The sequence below is a fragment of the Urocitellus parryii genome, chromosome 5 (assembly GCF_045843805.1).
Source record: "Urocitellus parryii isolate mUroPar1 chromosome 5, mUroPar1.hap1, whole genome shotgun sequence".
In the NCBI taxonomy this organism is placed as follows: domain Eukaryota; kingdom Metazoa; phylum Chordata; class Mammalia; order Rodentia; family Sciuridae; genus Urocitellus; species Urocitellus parryii.
This window is the reverse complement of record NC_135535.1, coordinates 63,920,797-63,940,813: the sequence shown is the minus strand read 5'-3', so window position 1 is coordinate 63,940,813 and position 20,017 is coordinate 63,920,797. Positions and strand designations below refer to the sequence as shown.

Below are 20,017 nucleotides of genomic sequence, written 5' to 3'. Positions count from 1 at the left end.
GGGCTGACTTTTAACTCCTCTCTGTGGCCTGTTATTTCTCTGCTCAGGTCTGCAAGTTTGAAGCTGTCAGGGAACAATCGACTCCTTTGCTGGCAGAAGGCTGGGCCGCCCACCCTACGTCAGTGTCCCAGGAACAGTCCAGTTTGGGCAGGGGACGGCATCGCCCTGTATGACATACTGAAAGGGAAGCTGGGCAGGGCCTCTGCCCAGGGGCTTGGGCTTTCCAAACAAGGTATCCCAAAGAGAGGTAAGAGGAAGTGGGAGAAGCCAGGGGTGGAAGACTGGTGGTCTCCTGACCTCCCCATACCTCTCTCTTGGCTTCGAAGGAATGGGGCGAGGGCTGATGTGCTGGGAGCCTGCTTGTGAGGAGTTCTGCGCTGGGACAGCCTGGGAAGGAGGAGGATTGTTCTGTGTCCATAAGCTTTGCAAACAGAGGGCCTGACGCCAACACATTACACATGCATTTAATAGACACATTCCGGGGAGGGAACAGAGGAGCACTCAGACCAGCAGGCAGTTTATAAGCACCCTGAGACAGACTGGGACAGGCTGGCATTGAAACAGCCTCGGAGACACAGGCTCCCCATCACTGCAACTGGAGGGAGGGAGGGAGCAAGGGGGAGCCGAAGGGGTGTTTGCAGACTGCCGAGGCCTTGCAAGATAGGCTTCTTGCGAACTTTGGAAGAAAGAGGGCTTTGGTTTTTGCATGGCTAGCACAAAACAGGTGCCAGGAGGAGTCTGGAGACTGCCTTTGGCCAGGGAGTGGGGTTCAGCCAGGTCTCCAGGCTTCCCAGCAGCATAGGTGGGCCTCGTGGAAGGGAGACAAGAGGAAGGACCTGGATGTCCAGGTTTAGGTATGAGTGAAACAGGCTTCAGGGTGGGGTGAGGGTGCTGAGGGGCTGTGCTCAGTGCTTGTAGCTCTTCCTGCTGGAGGATGTGGTGGAGACAAACTTGACGCTAGAGCCACTGCCCCCCAGGCCTCGGTTGCTACTGGCAGTGAATCCTGAACCCCCTAGGCCGTGCCCGCCGCTGGTGGTGAAGGAGTAGCTGCTGCCCGCACCGAGACCCAGACTTCCACCTCCAAGGCTGCTACCACCGCCATGGCCACTGGAAACGGTGGAGGTGACTACAGCTGCCGGGAGAGAGGAGACATGATGAGAATCAAGCACAGGAGGGAAGACACCAGGGCTGCCAGGGTCTGTGTCCTGAGGAGGTCCTGGGGGTGGGTCTGGGGTGTTCTCTCAGGCAACAGTTTTTCCTTGCAGTCTCCCCACCTGCTTAGTGAGATTCTGTCCTCTGCTGCAGCCTGCCTTTCCCGAGCTGTAGTGTTGGGTATTCTCCTAGGTTAGAATGGCTTGCTGCCTCTCTTCTGTTACTTGGTACCTCCCTTCTCCTTCTAGAACCTATTGGAGACTACCCCTCTCTAGGAAGCTGTTTCCCTGTGACTCCACCACCATCTCCCTGCTGCTCCATCTGATACTAGGTCCCTCTCTGGACCTGGCTCTGAGTCTCCCTTCCTTCTGGCAAGTTCTAGGGGGCAATCCTGCTGCTTCTCATTTGCTGTCCCAAGCCTTGGCCTTCTGAATCCCAGAGAGGGGCTAGAATATTCTTGAAACACCAAAGATGAACCTGTTGTTCAGTTGACTCTGCCTCTTTTCTCCGACCAACCTGGTATTCTCCTAACTCATTGCCTTAGACATTCGAATACCCTGGTTTCGGTCTTACCGAAGAAAAACTGAAATGAAAAATGAACTCTTAGCAGATGAACCATCCTTCCAAAAACTCTGTTAAAACCCTAACTCCAACCACCTGAGAATATGGCCCATTTGGAAATAGGATCTTTGTGGATGTAATCAAGTTAAGACAAGTCTTTAGGGTGGGCCCTGATCCAGTGTGACTGGTCCTGATTAGAAGAAGGAAGACAACTGAAGACAGTGCACGGGGACAAAGCCACATGATCACAGAGGCAGAGACTAGAGTTAGGCAGCTATAAGCCAAGGACAACTGAGGATTGATGGCTGCCACAAAAAAACTAGGAAGAGTCAGGGATGGATTCTCCTCTACAAGTTTCAGAGGGAGCACAGCCCAGCTGACACCCCAATGGTGGACTTCTATAGGACTATGAAAATATGCTTCTATTGTTGTAGGCCAGCCCGCTTGTTGCAGCAGCCCTAGGAAACTAATGCAGACTCACAGGTATATTTCAAGAGAAAGGAACCTCAATGTTTTGCCATTTGTTCCCCAAATTAGCTTCAAGGGTATCTGGAACCACTAGACGAGGCATTAGGGAAAGCGGACGCTGGGGTGGTTCAGAGGGCTCTGGCTTCTAGGATCACTGGTTTGTATAGTCAGTTGCTTTTATGAATCCTTCATCAAGAAAACCAAACTCACTTGTAGAGTGTGAGTTGCCAAAGTTATTTCTGTTGGCCTCCCGATGCCAGCACTGAGCTCTGTGAGAGACAACTTCTGCTCTTATGGCACGCTGGGAACACCTCTCCTGCATTGGGGCCGCTATACCCAACTTCCATGTCCCATGATGCCCTGGCTGCCTGGAAACCCCTGGAAATTTCCTGTGGTTGGGCTCTGCAAGGTGGAGCCACGCACTGAATTCTTCCCAAACTGTTTGGAGGCAGGGTCCCCTGATGGGCCAGGCCCTGGTGTCTAGCATGAAGGCTGCCTCCAGAGACCCAAGGCAAACCAGTGATTTTCCTAGGTTCTGTCTACATCAGACACTCATCTTGGAGGTCTGAGCTAGACTTGTAGCCCCCAGTCTCAGGTGTGGAATTCTGGGAGATGAGAGAGATGGCAGAGGTTTTCTAAACCCATGTGGAACAATTACAGCAACCCCCCTCCCCAGTCTTCTTTCTGTGGCTCTGTCATTCATAAAGAGGTAAGAAATGTCATATTAAAGCCTCTCTCCAAATATGGCTTTCTTTTAAACAGACTCAAAACCTTAAACTCATTGGATTAGAGAAAAGGGAATGAAGGAAATGAAGGGGAGATGGGAATAGGAAAGACGGTAGAATGAATCAGACACACATTTCTATCAGAGTAACTCCACATCATGTACAACCACAAGAATGGGAAGTTGTATTCAATGTATGTATGATATGTCAAAATACTGCATTGTCATGTATATCCAAAAACAACAACAACAACAACAGCAAAACCCTTAAAACTTCTCAGAATGTAACCTTTCAGTGGAATCCCCCTAATACCTTTTCCCCTCCTGCAAGCCCACCACCTCCCTTCCCTCAAGCACACACAGTCCAAATAACACAAAAAGGATGTCATACTCACAGATATTAACTGGAGAAACTCCTTCTCCACTCAGCCTGATTGGGAGGAGGGGAGAAGGAAGGTTACTATGGTGTCCAGCAGCTTGTGGCCATTGGCAGTGACATTTTTGCAATTACTTTAAATACATTAAAACCCCTTTATTATTTTTATTGCAGAAGTTATGCAAGTTGAAATTTTGTATTACAAATAATCTAATGAGTGACAAAGTGTGGAGATTGAGGTTCATAGGAATGAAACCTCTAATCTCAGGAACACATTTTTTGTTAAATTTGTCACACATTCTAAGGAAATAAAAGCTGATCACAGACTGGTGTCAGTTGGAAAGGCAGAGCTTGTCTTATTACAAGACTTCTCTCTCAACAAGGGACTATTGTCATATACTAGGCCAGCACTGAGGTTGTTATAGGGAGTCTGAGTCATAAAAATAATAATACCAACAATCAGTCTATTATTGTCTTAGCAACTGGTATGCACTCATAAATGAGTACTTAGAACTTTAATAAGAGCTAACATTTATTGAGTACCTGGGACTTACATTATGCCACTTAATTCTTTCAACAACCCCATTAGGTAAGTATTATTGTCTTAATTTTACAGAGGGAAAATTAAAGCTTTAGAGGTTAATTATCTAGCCAGTGGTCAGAAGGCTGGGTTTGAAGCCAGGTCCATCTAACTCCACAGCCCTTAACCAAATGCTAGCCATCATTTATTGAACACCAGTTGCATACCAGGCATTGTTCAAAGAGTTTCATGTATAGTCTCTTATTTTAAACCTCTGAATACCACATGAGATCAGAACTATTATGATCTCCTTCTATAGGCACAAACACAGATGTGGAGAGCTTGAGAAATTTGCCTGTAGTTATATAGTTAGTAACTGGCACAGCACCAAGAAACAGCAAGCTCCATCTGAGCTTTGGGGAACATATCGTATAGCTCCTTTGTTTTGTCATTGAAGAAATTGAGGGCCAGGGAGGGGAAACTGACTTTCTGAAGGTTACATAGCTAGGTAGTGGGAGACCTAGAAGCCCAAACTACTGGGATAGTAATATGCTGGGTCCAGAGCCTTTTAAACCATATTTTGAGATTTTCCTTGTAACCAGATTTCTCCTTTGGATCTGCTGAGGTGTTAGATTTTTATGGGGTACTAAATGTAGTTGCACCTCAAATTATTTATCAGCCTGGAAGGAAACTACACCTAAGTTCTTAGTCACAGCCCAATTCTACCTGTGTTGTGGTCCCTGAGCACCCTGAGCCCCTCACAATGGCCTGAGGGAGCTCCTTTTGCTTGGAGGATGGAGTTGGACATCTGCCCCTCACCTGCACTCCTCGCCCTCCAGCAGCTTGCGGTAGGTGGCAATCTCCACGTCCAGGGCCAGCTTGACGTTCATCAGCTCCTGGTACTCACGCAGTAACCGGGCCATGTCCTGCTTGGCCTTCTGCAGGGCCTCCTCAAGGTCCACCAGCTTGGCCCGTGCATCCTTGAGGGCCAGCTCTCCGCGCTGTTCTGCGTCAGCGATGGCCGTTTGCAGGCTGGCGCACTGGAAGGAAAGGAGGGAGCATGAGTCCTGCTGCCAGTCCCGGGAGGCATGGTGCCCCCAGGTACAGTCCTGTGAGATGGCAGGAAGACCCAGAGGAAATGAACATTCGAGAAGCTCTTGGCCTTATCCAAATTTTACCTGTTTCTTTACACTGTCGATCTCGGCTCTCAGCCGCTGGATCATCCGGTTCATCTCGGAGATCTCTTGCTTGGTGTTGCGGAGGTCGTCCCCATGCCTTCCCGCTGTGACCTGCAGCTCCTCATACTGACAAGACCAGAGCAGACTCAGTCACCCAGCCAAATGCCTGGCCTAGGCACTCCCTGAGGGCCACCAACAGGCCCGCTCATTCCCCAGTCCCTTGCTCCTGCCTCTCTCTATCCAGCCAGTGCTCCTTGAGCGCCCTGCTTGTCCGGGAGGTAGCAGATAGCAGGTTCCTAGAGGTACTGCTCTGGGAACACCATGAACAGTACAGTCAAGCCCCTGCTCCCCCAAGGCTCACAGCTCACTGAGGGAGACAGCCACTAATCCCATCAGCATGTTTCCAAAATTACGCTTTCAAATGGTGAAAAGTGTCCTTTAGGAAATAGGGTCCTTGAGAGTGTCATAAAGGAGCCTGACCTAGACTTGGAAGTGGGGAGGGAGTGATAAGTCTCTCTAGGGATGGAGATGCTTGAGCTGTAATCTGAAGGAGGGAAGAAAGGGTTGAAGTGGTCAGTTTGTGGGGAGAACATTCCAGACAGATGAAACTACGTGTGAGAAGATCCTGGGGGCAGGAGAGAAGATGACAAGTTCTAGGAGTGAGGAGTGGGCTTGGTCACTGTCCCTGGGGAATTTCTGGCCTCAGGCATGTATCCAGACCAAGTGTGTGCTAGGGAGATGAGGTTGATGCTGCAGAGACTGCAACTTTTTTTAGCTGTGGATGGACACAATGCCTTTATTTATTTATTTTTATGTGATGCTGAGGATCGAACCCAGTGCCTCACAAGTGCTAGAGGACGAGCGCTCTACCTCTGAGCCACAACTCCAGCCCGAGGTTGCAATTTTGACCTTTGTAGAAGAGTCTCCAATCTCAGTGGTTCTGGGTCTAATAGTGCCTATCTGGGACACATTCACTTAGAAGAAATCATTCTACCCTATGTCCTCTGGCATACCAGAGTCACACCCACACCTTTCTTGACAGAAGGAGCACCTTTGCCAGAGCCAAGAAACTGGCTCAGTTTCGGAAGTTTGCTGCCTCAAGTATAGCCAGCTTCCTCTGTTTCTAGATATTCATGACTAGAAGGAGCAACGTAAGGAGTTGCTCACTGTAAATTTCCATCACTTCACCTTGGGGTGAAGTGCACCCTGCCTCTTCTCACTGCCAAGGAACTGCCCTGTAGACACCTGGCACCTGATACCCTCCTTCCTTTCTACAACTCTGCCAACCAGAAGGGACTAAGGCAGTGCAAGGGACAGGAGCCAGTGTGTGGGTGATTGGCTGCCCTCTGAAAGGGGCCTGGGTTTGGCAGGGAGCTGGTCTAATGGTAAATGTTGCCTTTGGACAGCAGCTCTCTGTGGTCACCCCACTTCCCCTTTCACTCTCTTATCCACAAGGTGCATGCTCCTGCCTTCCAGCTACTGGTTCAGCCCTCAATATTTTCCTGCTTCTTTGCGACCATTTTCCCTTCTTTGTTTCCCTACTGGGCTAAAGACCCACCTCTTTTAATAATGGCAGCTTTTTATTACTGCCATCTTTTCCCCTTCCATAACTCCCAGATCTTGGGTTCTCTGTGGTTTATTCATTTACAACCCTGTAACCCTGCTTGGCAGATGGTAGGAGCTCAGTATATATGAATGAAATGAATGTTCCCTTTAGAAAGTGCCCTGTGACTATTTCTTGGTTATTTTAGAATGGAGCCCTGCTCCGGGTTCTGAGCACCCAGCATTGCCCCGGCAACATATGATGTGTCCACAGGCATTTCAAGCTAGTTGCTCACAGGAACAAGTGGAAAGAAATGGAAATGCTTCCTGAGTGAAGTGATGCTGTGGAATCTCAGGGAACACTGACCCTGGAACCTATCGGCAAGGTGCCCACACTCACCTTGGTCTGGTACCAGGACTCAGCTTCCGCTCGGCTACGGTTGGCAATATCCTCATACTGGGCCTTGACCTCAGCGATGATGCTGTCCAGGTCCAGGCTGCGGTTGTTGTCCATGGAGAGGACCACGGAAGTGTCACTGACCTGGGTCTGCATCTGGGACAGCTCCTGCAGGGCACACACTCAGTCACACAGGTACAGAAAGAAGGGATCTTGGATCCCCACAGTGACTAATTGTCTAGAGTAGGAATTGCTTCTTTGGTGTCCCTAGCAGAGATTCTTTCAGCTGTCCAAGGGTTACTTCCAGCCACTGAAGGGATTCCATCCTGTCCTGGGAAGTTTCTGGGCCATTGACCTGTGTGGTGGGAGTGTTTTTCCCACTGTCACCTCTCAAGTTTCCCATCAGTGTGCCTTCCCTGGGTATGAGGTTGGCTAGAGTCTTCTGAATCCATACTGTATAGACTTGAATATGACATCTCTTTATTCAAAAAACCAGCACGAGTGGTTTCTTCAGGATCAGGTGATGTTTAGGACCTGGCTACCCCCAGGTCCTTCCTTCCTTCCCCTCTCTCCCTTTGCAGATGCACCCAGATCTCAGCCTTCAATGGGACAAGGTCCTGAATGAGGCATCTTCAGGGGGCAAGAGGCCCCCTGGACAATGAGCTGAAGGGCAGCTAGCCTCTTTGAACTTTTCTGGGAGGGGGAAGGGAGCAGGTAGGCCTGGAGTCCTTGGAAATACCACCCAGTGACCTAAAATTTGGAAATCGGCACATCATCCTTGGTAGGATTGCCTTGCCGTGGAGTCGGGAAAGAAGGGCTAGCTTAGTGTGACAAAGTTCCAAACAATTCTCCCTGGTCCCCACTGTCCCCAAGACCCTTAGCTTGAGGCATCTGGGCAAGGTGCTGGGTAGAGACACTACGGGAATGACATTCTGCCACACCCGTTTCTTTCTAGGCTTCAGACCCGGGAGGAACAAAAATACTTGCAGACTTACTGCCTCAAAGATCATCCTGAGGAAGTTGATCTGGTCTGTCAGAGAGTCGACCTTGGCCTCTAGCTCCACTTTGTTCATGTAGGCACCATCCACGTCCTGGAGCAACAACATGGAGGGCTCCTCTGAGGTCCCTGTCCCAAGCAGTCAGCCCCAAAGTAGCAGAAGAGAGACCTTCCCAGCCCTTCTAGCTTGAACCTGAGAGAACTCAGTGTCTGGGGCTTTGGGGTTGGGAGTGAGCCATGACTGAGGCTAGGGGCTTGATTTCCCTGGTTTAACAGAAACCTGAGCAGGTTTACTGGGGACTTAAACACCGAGGGAGCATTCAGGCAGGTTAGAGCTCTCTAGATAGCCTCAAGACTGAGTGACATTTCTTGGGTGTCACAAGGGTCAGGCTCCCTCACACTCCGAGATTCAGTGCTAAATCTCCTCTGAGAGACATCGCCCCTTACCTTTTTCAGGGCCACAAACTCATTCTCAGCAGCCGTGCGCTTGTTAATTTCATCTTCGTACCTGTAAGGACAAGGGCGAGGGGGTGGGCTATTGAGCAAGACTTCCCTTTAACTCTTCCCAGGCTGGTGGAGCAAGAATTAAGAGACCTCAAATCCTTCCCACCTCTGTGGCTGACCTGTGCGTGACTATGGGTGATTCACTTAACCTCTATTTCTTCCTCTATAAAAGGGGGATAATTTCTTCTGCTAGGTATTAAAAAAACTTTTATAAGGCTTGAAGATGAGCATAAAACTAATAGGAGTAGAAATGCGTGCTTGGGCAATGTCATCCCTTTAGAGAAGCACAATTCGAATTTTCAAAAAAGTTTGCTGCCTCAATTATTGGCTAAAACTATAGAGTAAGCTTTGCTTGTTCAGGACACTGTTCCAGGTAGAGTTTGACATATTTCCCTGAACTTCAGGGTGGCCATTGAGCAGTGAGATTTTTGTAACTGGGTGTAGCCCAAACTCGGAAGCCCAGGGTATGCCAGGTAAGTTAGCTAGAGCTGTCCCCTTCCATTGGCTACCTCCCCTACCATGCAGACAAAATTTGCCTCCATGAGGAAGGTCAGAGCGGCTTGTGGAAGCTCCCACTTCTTCCTTGCTACCTCGCCTCACTCCTGAGCTAATGCCATCTTATTAATGCAAGTTCCTCTGTCACTGAGTCCACATCTGATGGAATGAAATAACTTGCTGAAGGTAAAATAGTATTGTGCTTCTAGCATCAGGAGCACTGTTTTTAGTTACATGATGCTGGCAACCCTTTGCAGTCATATCAACAGATAAGAATGGGCTCCTTGTTAATAGTTACCCATGAGATGAAGGTCTCTTTGTGACCCCCTCAATGCTGCTTTATCTATGGAATCATGATGACAAGTTCTGAAGCTCTCTGCTGGCACTGGCATTTGCTCCTTTGGACCTCTCTGGTCCTCAGTAAAAGGAGCCCTGGAATGACCATGTGAGGCCAGGAGCCTGTTTCCAATTTACCTGACTTTGAAATCTTCTACCACCTCCTGCATGTTCCTCAGCTCAGCATCCAGCCTGCCCCTCTCTGTGGTGATCCCCTCTAGCTGCCGACGGAGGTCATTGATGTAGGTATCAAAGAGGGGCTCCAGGCTCTGCCTCACGGTCTTGGTGTTCTGCTCCTGCAGGAGGGTCCACTTGGTCTCCAGGACCTTGTTCTGCTGCTCTAGAAAGCGCACCTGGAGGGGAGCAGAGAGAACCCATCTTGAGCATCTTGGGGAGGTAGCAGTAGATGCTCCTATTCAGAAGGGAGGGAAAGATGTTTTTTCACCCAATGACCAACCAACAACTATGTAATTGACAGCTCCAACCCCAAATGAGAAAGCCCATGAAGCTACCCTAAAGTTCCCCAGGGTTTCTATGGAGCGGGTATAGGCGCCCAGAGCTTCTATAGAGAAGCCTCCATGCCTGGGTTGTTTTGCACACCTCCAGCTCTGGTGAGGGTTTTCACTGAAAGCTCTCCTGTTCTCCACATTGAACCAGCAGAGGACAGTGGAGCATTTCCACAAGGTGGGTCAGCTTGAAAATGCCAGGGCTGCATGACTGCTACCTGTTGGATTTGAAACACTTCGCAGGGGACCCTTGTGTTAGTGTCTCCCTCTGGGCTGGACCCTCCCCTGGAGTCTGTTTACCCAAAGGTAATGAGACAGAGGAAGTCTGTCCCACCTTGTCGATGAAGGAGGCAAACTTGTTGTTGAGGGTCTTGATCTGCTCCCGCTCCTCCTTCCTCACCCTCTGGATGGTGGGGTCGATTTGCAGGTTGAGGGGAGTCAGGAGACTCTGGTTGACGGTGACCTCTTGGATGCCTCCGGAGGGACAGGCGGGGAAGCCAGGGCCACCAAAGCCCCCTCCAATGCTACCCCCATAACCAAATCCACTGCTGACCCCAAATCCACCACTAGCCCTGTTGCCAAAGCCACTTCGGAAGTTGCCGCCACACCCACCGATGGAGACCCGCTTGGACCCCCCTAGGTTGTAGAGGCTGCGGCTTCCAAAGCCCGCCCCAGCACCACTGATCCTGCCCAGTCCTCCATTGCCCCCAGTGGAGCGGGCCACGGAGACGGAACTGAAGCGGGAGCGACCCAAGGCTGGGGTGGTGGCCGAAGCTGTGCTGAAGCCCCTGCGGCTGCCGGTCTGGAAGGTGATGGTGGACTGCCGAGACATGGTGGGTGAAGACGGTGGCCGGGAGCTCCGAGGTAGGCACGAGAAGAGGATGGAGAAGACAGCAGCTGGGGAGCCGTGGGTCCGTGGGCTTTTATGGGCACCCAGGAGGGGCGGGGCTCCCCTAATGAAGGGGGCCTTGCTGATGGCATCCCCTAGGCATTCGCCAGGCGTGAGCTCACACTCAGCACCCCCTGGGAAATGGCAGAAAAGCCACTGGTTGGTTCCCTGCCTCCCTCCCCCACGTGGAAACTCCTTTCCAGTTGCAACTTGATCAGCAGACCAGTGAGAAGCAAGTTAATTACTTTCAGTCATGTCCTAATCATGCATCTTTTAATGGACTCAAAAAACACTGCCTCATTTCTAAACCGCTTTCTTAGGCCTGGGACCAACTCCCTCCTGTCCAAACAGCTTGTGTCAATACAAGCCACTGCGATTCACTGTTTCCTGTTCCTTGGCGTGCTTCCTGTGCTTGAGGATTTTCTCAGAAGCTACTGCCGGTTCCTCCCATCCCATCAGGCTGGCCCTCCAGATCTTGAAAATTCTGCTGCACACTTCCACAGACATCCACCTGGTGTTGCTTGTCCTGTTCTTTTGCTCTTAAGCTTTCATTTCTCTTTCATAAGTCACATGTGATTTTCTGGTGCATGAGTGTGTATGTGTGTACACACGTGTGCACCCTGCCTAAGTGACTTTAAAGGCCAGCCCTCCATCTTCTGTGGACAGAAGTTGTGGGAGTAGAAAGAATTGGGTTTGAATGCTAGTCCAGCCAATGACAGCTGAGGGATGTTAGGCATGTCATGCAACTTTTCTGAGTTTTAGTTTGTGTGTAAGATAGTTGTGTAATGAATGTCATTATGAACACTATTTTTGCTTTTGACTATGTAAGTGCTCAACAAATCTATCTTTCTTTCTTTCTTTTTTTTAATTTATTTTTTAGTTCTCGGCGGACACAACATCTTTGTTGGTATGTGGTGCTGAGGATCGAACCCGGGCCGCACGCATGCCAGGCGAGCGCGCTACCGCTTGAGCCACATCCCCAGCCCTTCTTTCTTTCTTTCTTTTTCTTTCTTTCTTTCTTTCTTTCTTTCTTTCTTTCTTTCTTTCTTTCTTTCTTTCTTTTTTTCTTTCAGTACTGGGGATTGAACCCAGGGACACTTAACCACTGAGCCACATCCCTGGCCCTTTCACTGAGTTGCTTAGGGCCTCTCTAAGTTGCTGATGCTAACTTTAAACTCATGATCCTCTTGCCTCAGTCTCCCAAGTTGCTGGGGTTACAGGTGTGAACCACTGTGGCCAGCTAGTAAATGTTTCTTGAGTCCTTTCCTTCCTGATATTCAAACAAGTATTAATGAGGGGCCAGCTCCATTCTATCCTGTGACAAATCCTGTGGGGATTCAAAAGAAACAAAACATATGAACATTGTTTCTTTAGTAATAAACTCATGGTACTGTGAGATGCTAAAGAACTTTTTTTTTTGGTACTGGGGATTGAACTCAGGGGCACATGACCACTGAGCCACATCCCCAGACCTATTTTGTATTTTACTTAGAGACAGGGTCTCCTGGTTTGCTTAGGGCCTTGCTTTTGCTGAGACTGGCTTTGAACTTGTGATCCTCCTGTTTCAGCCTCCCAAGCCGCTGGAATTACAGGCATGTACCACCGTACCCAGTGCTAAAGAAATTTTGAACAAGATGGTATTGATGGTGTCCAGTGAAGCGCTACTTCTGAGCTATCTTTGAGGCTTCCTTCTTCCAGATGGGTCACAGACATCCCCTCCTCCCAAGGATGGGGATACCCAGCTCTTTACTCCTTCATCAAAAGAGCTCCAAATCTGCATCTAGTGGAGGATTTTTTTTCTCCCCCACCCCTGCACTAGTGACAGGCTGACAAGGAGTCTATAGTGCTCCTTGTCCCCCTTCTTCCTGCTTCTCCTCCCCTTATCTCTACTATGGGGACAGTCACCCAGAGAAATAGCTAGATTATCTTGATTTTGTTAACCTTGTTTCTTGCTGTGGGTTTGAAGGATTGGCGAGTGAGAGAGGAAATGATAGATATTCAGTCTCCATTGTGTGGATAAGGGAATGAGGCAAGTGATTAATGCAGAAGGCAGGCTATCATGACCTCGTTGGTGAGCAGAGCCAGGTGCCATGGTCCTTCCACACAGCTGTCCTTTGAGAAGCACATGGGTAGCCAGTGGCTGGCAGATGCGCTCACCTGCTTGGAATGGCAACTTGGCACTTGGAGTGGTGGATCTCTGTCTTCAGCAACCTCCTCCCTGAGGCTCTGGTCAGGGGCTGGGCCTCTGCTCCAGTTAGAAGTTGTCTGCGAGTCTCAGGTTCCACAGGGAACCTCTGAATCACAACTTTTGTTGACATAGGCCAGGAAGAGCTCAGGAATTCTCTCAAGGGCTTGCCAATGTACCCAGGGCCTAGCCTGGGTGGTGCAGGTCTGTCTTCTGCAGTGGGAAGAATAAATATCTTTGTTTTCTATACTCCTCATTACATGACAATCTGTCTCCCAGAAGGAACGCTTGTTTGTTTTCTGAGATGAGCTGAGTAAACTCCTTGGAGCTTTCCACAGAATAAAGGCTGGTGAGGGTCTGGGCTCCGGAGCGGAAGTGGCTCTGAGATGCCCAAGGGAAGGAATGGAAGTCCCACTGTCTCCCTGAGTGCCACCCGGGGGAAGCTGGCTCCAGACTGCTTCTTTTGTGCCTATTCCGTCCTTTCCCACTCCCCCTCCTGGGAATTCCACTTCCAGGCATGGCCATCTCATTTCCACTCCTGTTTCTCTCAGCCATGACCTCTGGTCTGCTTATTCTTATTCTTCCTCCTCCTCATCTCTCTAATGTTCCCACCAGGATGGTGGTTTTCTAACGACATCGTCTTACTAGTGGCAGTTGGTAAGCTACATTGACAGAGGTGAGTCTTTCTTCCCTCTTCCCCCTTCTGACCTTTCCCTTGCACTGTGACCTTTATCCTAGTGGACAATGAATGCCTGGGACACCAGGCCCACTTGACAGCCTGTGTCATTACACTCTTGAAAGCTCGAAACTTAGCTGTTATTGTCCTTTGCTCTCTGTCAGAAAGGGTTTTGGTGTTGTTTTAAACTCCTTCAGTAATTCTGCTCAAAACTTCCCATCCCAAGAAACCTTCTCAGATAAACTGGGCCCAAGTTTATCCTTCAGGACGCCTGTGTGTGGCCTGTTCTTCAGCATGATGGTTTTCTGCGGGCCTGGGGGTTAATCTACCACTGAAGCTTAGGTAGCTTCTTTTCTCCCCAAATTGCCTCCTAAGCTCCCTAAATTGAACTATGGCAGAAGTTCGTGTGATCGAGGGTATCTGGCTTATAGTCCCTTCTGTTCTCCAAGCATTCTTGGGTCTCTCCAACTCTATACTATTGAGTATGTCTGGGTGAAGTTTTCTTGAGGTTTGGGGGAGTGGTGGGTTCAAGGGCAGGGTATGCACTCTGGCGTCCAAAGCTGGGACAGCCAAGCCCTCTATTTTCCTGAGGTGTGCCCCTCCTGTTCAGTGTGTTCCCATCTGCCTCAGAGGGACACAAAGGCCTTTAGCAGGTGATTGATTCCAAGGAGGCTGTGCCAGTGGCCATCAGGTGTGGAGGTAGAGGGAAGATGTAGAGATACACCTCCTCAGGGTTAGAAGTTGGGTATGCACCATGGAGCATTGGCTTCTAATCAAGGCCAAAGGAGGAGCTTAGACAAAATGCATCTCTCCATAGCAGACTAGTCTGATGACCCAGGCCATAGTCACTGCCCTGCCATTGCCCAATATGCAAGATTGCTTCTGCACCCCTCCTCCTCTCTGAGGGAGTCCTGGCTTTAATGAGTAAGTATATATTAGCACCTGTCATGTGCCAGTACTCACTGTGCTAGACATAGGAGGTAACAGCTATGAACAAAGCAGACGAAAGACCCTACCCTCCTGGAGCGCATGCTGGAAGAGGAGGGGGAGCGGAGGTGTTTTGCAGGTGCAGTTGTAACCCGGGTCTCCCCTTGGTATGCTCCTTGGGCTGAGTGTGGAGAAGGTAACTTTTGCAGTGGACCCTGAGGTAGCCCAGCCAGAAACATTTATGTACCTTGACTATTCATGCAGGGACAGCCATACTTCCTCAATATTTGCAATGTCTAGTAGGTGCCACCCAGCCTGCCTCCAAGGGGCTCAGACCTTCCTCCTCACGACCCTCTTGCTCCTGCATTAACTGATCATTATCAGTCTCCAAAGAGCACTGACAGACCAGTTGATCTCAATCATCTCTTGAGATTCAGAACTTGGTACTTTACCTACATGTAGCCAGTGTCACTCATCTGCTCCTTCCACTGGTCAAACAGATCAGGCCTTTCACATGGATCCCGGTGGATGGGCTGCTGCAGATCCTTCTGCAGGCTACAGACAGCCCTTGAGTCCACTTTGGTATACTCTTATCATTCAAACTTGTGTTTAAGAAAAGCAAGATGGAGCTGTCCCTTTGCTTCATGATCAAGTGCTTGACACAGCCAACAGATGTACCTGTACAAAGCTCAATACAGGCACTAAAAACTTTCACAAAACAGCAATCTAATACGCATGGGGTGCCGACTGAGTGCATCCGGAAAGAAAAGTGAAGCAAAGGAGCAGAATTTGTCTTTTAAAACCTGAAGAAGCCATGCAGATGAGGAAACCAGGGTCAGCGTGGGAACAACAACTATAATTCTGTAATTCTGCTCAAACTCCCCCATCTAAAGAAAGCTTCTCAGATAAAGTGGACCCAAGTCATGTGCTTGCTGATTCCTAAATCTCTCTGCTCCCCACATTTGCTCTGAGCTTTCCTGACCTTATAAAATCCAAAGAGAAAAACTCCCTGCTGCTGGTGACACACAGTTGGGGACTTCGTAAAGATGTCAGCATTTCTGCAGAAATCACTGGAGGGTTTTAGACAAGCAGGCTTCCAAGTGTGCCTTGGCCATTCCTCCCAACCACTTTCACCGCCTTGTTTGTTCCCAGAATGGGGAGGCTTCATCCACCAAGTCTCTCTAGTTTTTGCAGAGATGGAGCTGCCCAAGGAAGAAACTGGTAAGAGGAAAGTGGGGGGATGAGGGTGGGGGATGAGATGCTGCTCCAGTTTTTCCTCAGAGGAGGACACCCAGCAGCCACTCTGAATTGAAGAGTGCAAGACCTAGAAAACCGACATGCTGAGCACTGGCACAGAGCCACAGCCCGTGGGCACAGACTGGTGGGCTGGATGATACTGGCACACTGAGGGACGCTGTTGACACCACCTCATTGGCTTGTGACTAGTCTGGTGGTTGCTGCTGAGGGTTGGGGGATGTGTCACCTGGTAGGAAGTAAGAGCCAGAAGCAGGCACCTCACCCCTATGCCGGGCCTGGTGCTGCCTCTGTTTTCATGAACTTAAACATCCTGAAAACTCATGACTCCATCTTGCATCCTGGCTTCCTTCTCTCAGCCTAGTTAGGTCTAAGAAACACTTCTGACTTGAGCCTTCAAATAGACTGAACTTGTGCATTCATTCATTCGTTCTTTTATGAAACACATGTTGGGGACCTGTGATATGCTTGGCACAGGGACATAACAGTGGATAGAGAAAAGTATCCCACATTGTAACAAGAAAGTGGGTCATACTGGTGAGCTGTCACCTTAGGGGTAGCCCAGATGTGCACTGGGAGCCTTGAGACACCCAGAAGGGTGCCTTTCTTGGTGACCAGGCAGTGACCAGCTGTGAGTGCACGGGCAGTGCCCAGGCCTTTTTTATCTACCTCAGGTCCAACAAAGTTCATGAGGTGCACAATATAGAGGTCCCATATTTTATGGGTGAGGAGAGTGAGGCCCAGAGTCCTACAGGAAATTGAGAATAAAACTGGGACTAGGATCATCATCTCCTGTCCCCTACCACAGTGCTCTATTCCCATGCCACACGGATCCCCAGGCTGGAAAATTATCATTCTCCATAATTCCCACGTCTTAGGGGCTTGCTGAGCTGTGGAAGATAAACCCAACATGTCTGAAGCAATAGTCATATAGTGATGGAATTAGAAAATGTGAAATTCAGGGAGTAGTGAGATCCATTTCGGATGGGACTTGAGGATTTCAGATGAGCCTTGCTCTCACTTTTGGCTTCAAATATCACATTTTGGGCACTCACAGAAAACTGCAGGAATCAGCCCTGGAGCATAGAAGGGGAGGTTCAGCAGGCTGGCTTGGCTTAAACATTTCTCAGGGATAAATCACAGAGTGAATCCACCCACACTTGGGATGGGATTGCATTCATCTGCAGGACATATACCTACCTCGTCTGTATCAAGCTGCACTCCTACATGAGACATCTAGGTGATGCACTGTTTACCTGGGTGTTTCCAAGGACAGGACCTTCTGGATGTGGGTTGTGTTTCCCATGATACCTAGGAAGGCTAATTCCAAGGGGCACCCATATTTGTCTAGGAGTTCCTGCCTCACTCTGGGCTGTACAATGCCCAACTGACCTGCAGTACCAAATCAGTCACCTGGTAACAAGGTGACAACAATGACATTGATGATGATTTTGGGAAACAGAGCCATTGAACTGGGACTGGTTGACTGGATATAACTGTAGAACAAGAACCTCTTCTTGCTCTTCTTTAAGAAGGGTAAATATTCAAAAGCCTGGATATAGAGGAAAGGAACATTAGGGCCCATGACTCATTAGTACAAGGGAATTAGTCTCTTTGAAGAAGGACATGGCACAGGGCTGTCTCATTAGTCAGCTCTTTTGGTATGCAATCCTAGTGCAATTGATCAACATGCAGCTTGCAGAGGGTAAAACCAGACAGATGTCCTACTGGTATCTATGGAAGAAATGGTGTCCACGGAGCAGACCAGCTCTGTGTCCATGATGCAGGTTACATCTGAGCAGCCAGGATGCTACTCTCTCCTCCCTTCCAGGGAAAGGGATAAATGGCAATGACCTCATGGGCAGATGCCCCAGTGCCCTCTGTGTGATTCCTACCCTGTGCATATTCTGGATGTGCTTCATCAGGCCAATGAGAGAGATAAATTCCTTTTAAAGGAAATACTTGCAAGTGCCTTTCATTCACCCCTAAGCACTGGTTTATTAAACAAGAGTTGGCCAGCCTTGAGGGAGCCCAAAAACTCATGCAAATGAAGAATGAATTGGGAAATAGGAGGTATGAGGAAAGGAGAAAGGAATTGTGATCAGAGACCAATCTGTTTCTTTGTCATTGTTATTATTGATACCACTAGGGAGTAAACTTAAATTTCACCAAGAGGGATTCAATTACTTCTACCTTCTAATGCCAAACAGGAATGTATTCCCTGGAGGGAAGTTTTAGGGATGAATATAGATTCTTTCTGGAATGATTTATGAGATATGATTGGGTAATAAATGGAAGTGAGGCTTCTAGTTTGTTTTGAGTGCTGAATATTTCCGTAAGATCCGCATGTATATACTCTGCTATGATAATGCTGTTTGGGCATCATGGTATTTTATAGATTTAATATTGAAGTAGGGTTTCCCTACATTTTAAAAATTTTGTCCTTGAAGGAATGGGTGCTACTGAGCACCCCTGAAGCTGGTCTGCCATTTCTCATGGACCTTCACACTTGGCATTCATTGCCTTGCCTCTTGGGCGCTCTCGCTCTCTCTCTCTCTCTCTCTCTCTCTCTCTGTGTGTGTGTGTGTGTGTGTGTGTGTGTGTGTGTGTGTGTTATGGGTAGAGTTCTAGCTTGGCCAGGTGAGAAGGTTTGCTCACAGGAGACCCATAAGTCAGCCGCACTTAACAATGTACCTACGTTCTTTTAAATTGTTCTTTAGTGTCCAGAACCTTGCCATGCCATAGGCTGCCTTTGACTACATTGCCAAGTGACCGCTGGAACGATAAATGACAGAGGGCACATAGGAGTGAATTGTGAAGATATTTTCAGAGGAAAATGTAACGAGCTAATGATGGTCACACTCTACTCCTTCCTTCCTCATTGCCCAGGAGTAGACAAGAAGTCAAAGTGGGAAAAGTGGACAGGAGGCTTTAGAGAGGCTCTTGGAAAGAGGAAGGACAAAACTGGCCAGAGTTCAGAGCTGAAGGAGGAGACAGTGGCAACAGACCCAGCCTGGGAAAAAGCAACCATTCATCTTCCTCCTAGTGTGGGCTGGACTCCCCAGGCTAGAGGGCAGGCGTTGCTTGGTGTCTTCGCTGGCGTGTATGTCATCAGCTGAGGTCATGGGCCAGCATTGCTTCACTGAGGTGAAGAGAGTGCTCCTGCCACTGCTTTTGGCAGCCCAGGGCAGGGGTGCCTCCACCAGAGGGCAAGAAATGCAAGGGGCTGGAGCCAAGGAGAAGGCACAGGTCAGTCCCTCCCTATGGCCAAAGGCCAAAGGCCACAGGGGAGCTGAGGAAGCCTGAGTCCACGTGAGACCACACATCCCAGAGAAGGGGGGGAGCACAGATTACGAATCGAGGCCCATCCACCCTTGGACCCTGCTCTGCCTCTTCGTTGTCATGTTACTTAACTTTTTTGAGGCTTGGTTTTCTCATCTTAAAATGGGGATGACGTTTCACAAGGTGATTGGGTACAAGAACAAGGTACAGAAGTCAACAATATTCATGTGCTACCTTTAGATAAGAGAAAACGATGCAGCAAACAAGAAGGGTAACCAGAAAACACTGAAAACAAACCATGAGTAGGACTTGCTGAATCAGAAACCAATGTATATAAAAAGCTGTCATATAAAGCTCTACAATGGTGTAATCAGGCACAGAGATCAATGCGACTGAAGAGAAAATGTGGGAATTCAGTGTGTAATAAAAGTGGTATTGCAGTGGGGCCAGGCAGCAGGACACTTATCCTTATGTAGCAGAAAAGCACAAAAAGAAAAATAGTAATTATCCAAGTTCTCACTCCTCACAATCAAACACTTAGTATTTTAACCTGTCCCTCCTTTTTTTCTGGGTTAATATCTTTTAATAAATAACAAACATAAAAAATACATTGTCTTTTAAAACAACCACCAGCTGGAGGATCAGTCTTGAGAAATTGTAGGACTACATCGAAGGAGTGACAAAGAGGGCCACAAAGACTAAAAGCCCTTAGGAGAGGCCAGGCTGCTGGAGTGGGGCAGGTACGTTGGGGCAGGTGCGTGAAGCGGAGACCTGAGATGACAGTGAGGGGAAGGTGCAGAGGAAAGGGATTTATATTTGGTCCTTGCCTATTGTCTGTCCTTCAGCAGAAATCCAAAGCAACAGTCCAGCCAACCTTGCCCTCATCACATTCAGTATGAGGACAGATCTACCATCTAGGCAGGGTTACAGATTTAGCATAAAAATACAGATGTGCAGTACAGGTAAACAACAAATAATATTTTAGTATAAGCGCATTCCATGCAATATTTGCAACATACTAAAATATTTTTATTGTTTTTCTGAAGTT

At 48.7% G+C, this 20,017-nt stretch overlaps 1 protein-coding gene across 1 annotated transcript; it reads right to left on the bottom strand.

The window, feature by feature from the left end:
• Positions 1 to 905: 905 nt before the first annotated feature.
• LOC113189764 (keratin, type II cytoskeletal 75) lies at positions 906 to 10,588 on the bottom strand. Its single transcript, XM_026398717.2, has 9 exons — positions 10,091 to 10,588; positions 9,389 to 9,603; positions 8,363 to 8,423; positions 7,914 to 8,009; positions 6,922 to 7,086; positions 4,980 to 5,105; positions 4,621 to 4,841; positions 3,301 to 3,335; positions 906 to 1,132 (listed from the first exon to the last, which is right to left on the bottom strand). The coding sequence occupies exons 1-9, from the start codon at positions 10,586 to 10,588 to the stop codon at positions 906 to 908; spliced, it is 1,644 nt and encodes a 547-aa protein (XP_026254502.2).
• Between the last annotated feature and the right edge of the window lie 9,429 nt (positions 10,589 to 20,017).

Bases quoted from the DNA above. Each gene is read 5' to 3' on its own strand.
- LOC113189764 (XM_026398717.2), bottom strand. From the start codon at position 10,588: ATGTCTCGGCAGTCCACCATCACCTTCCAGACCGGCAGCCGCAGGGGC. The intron at 9,604-10,090 runs GTGGGACAGACT...GCTCCCCTCCAG, and splicing joins TTGCCTCCTTCATCGACAAG to GTGCGCTTTCTAGAGCAGCA. The intron at 4,842-4,979 runs GTAAAATTTGGA...CTTTCCTTCCAG, and splicing joins TCGACAGTGTAAAGAAACAG to TGCGCCAGCCTGCAAACGGC.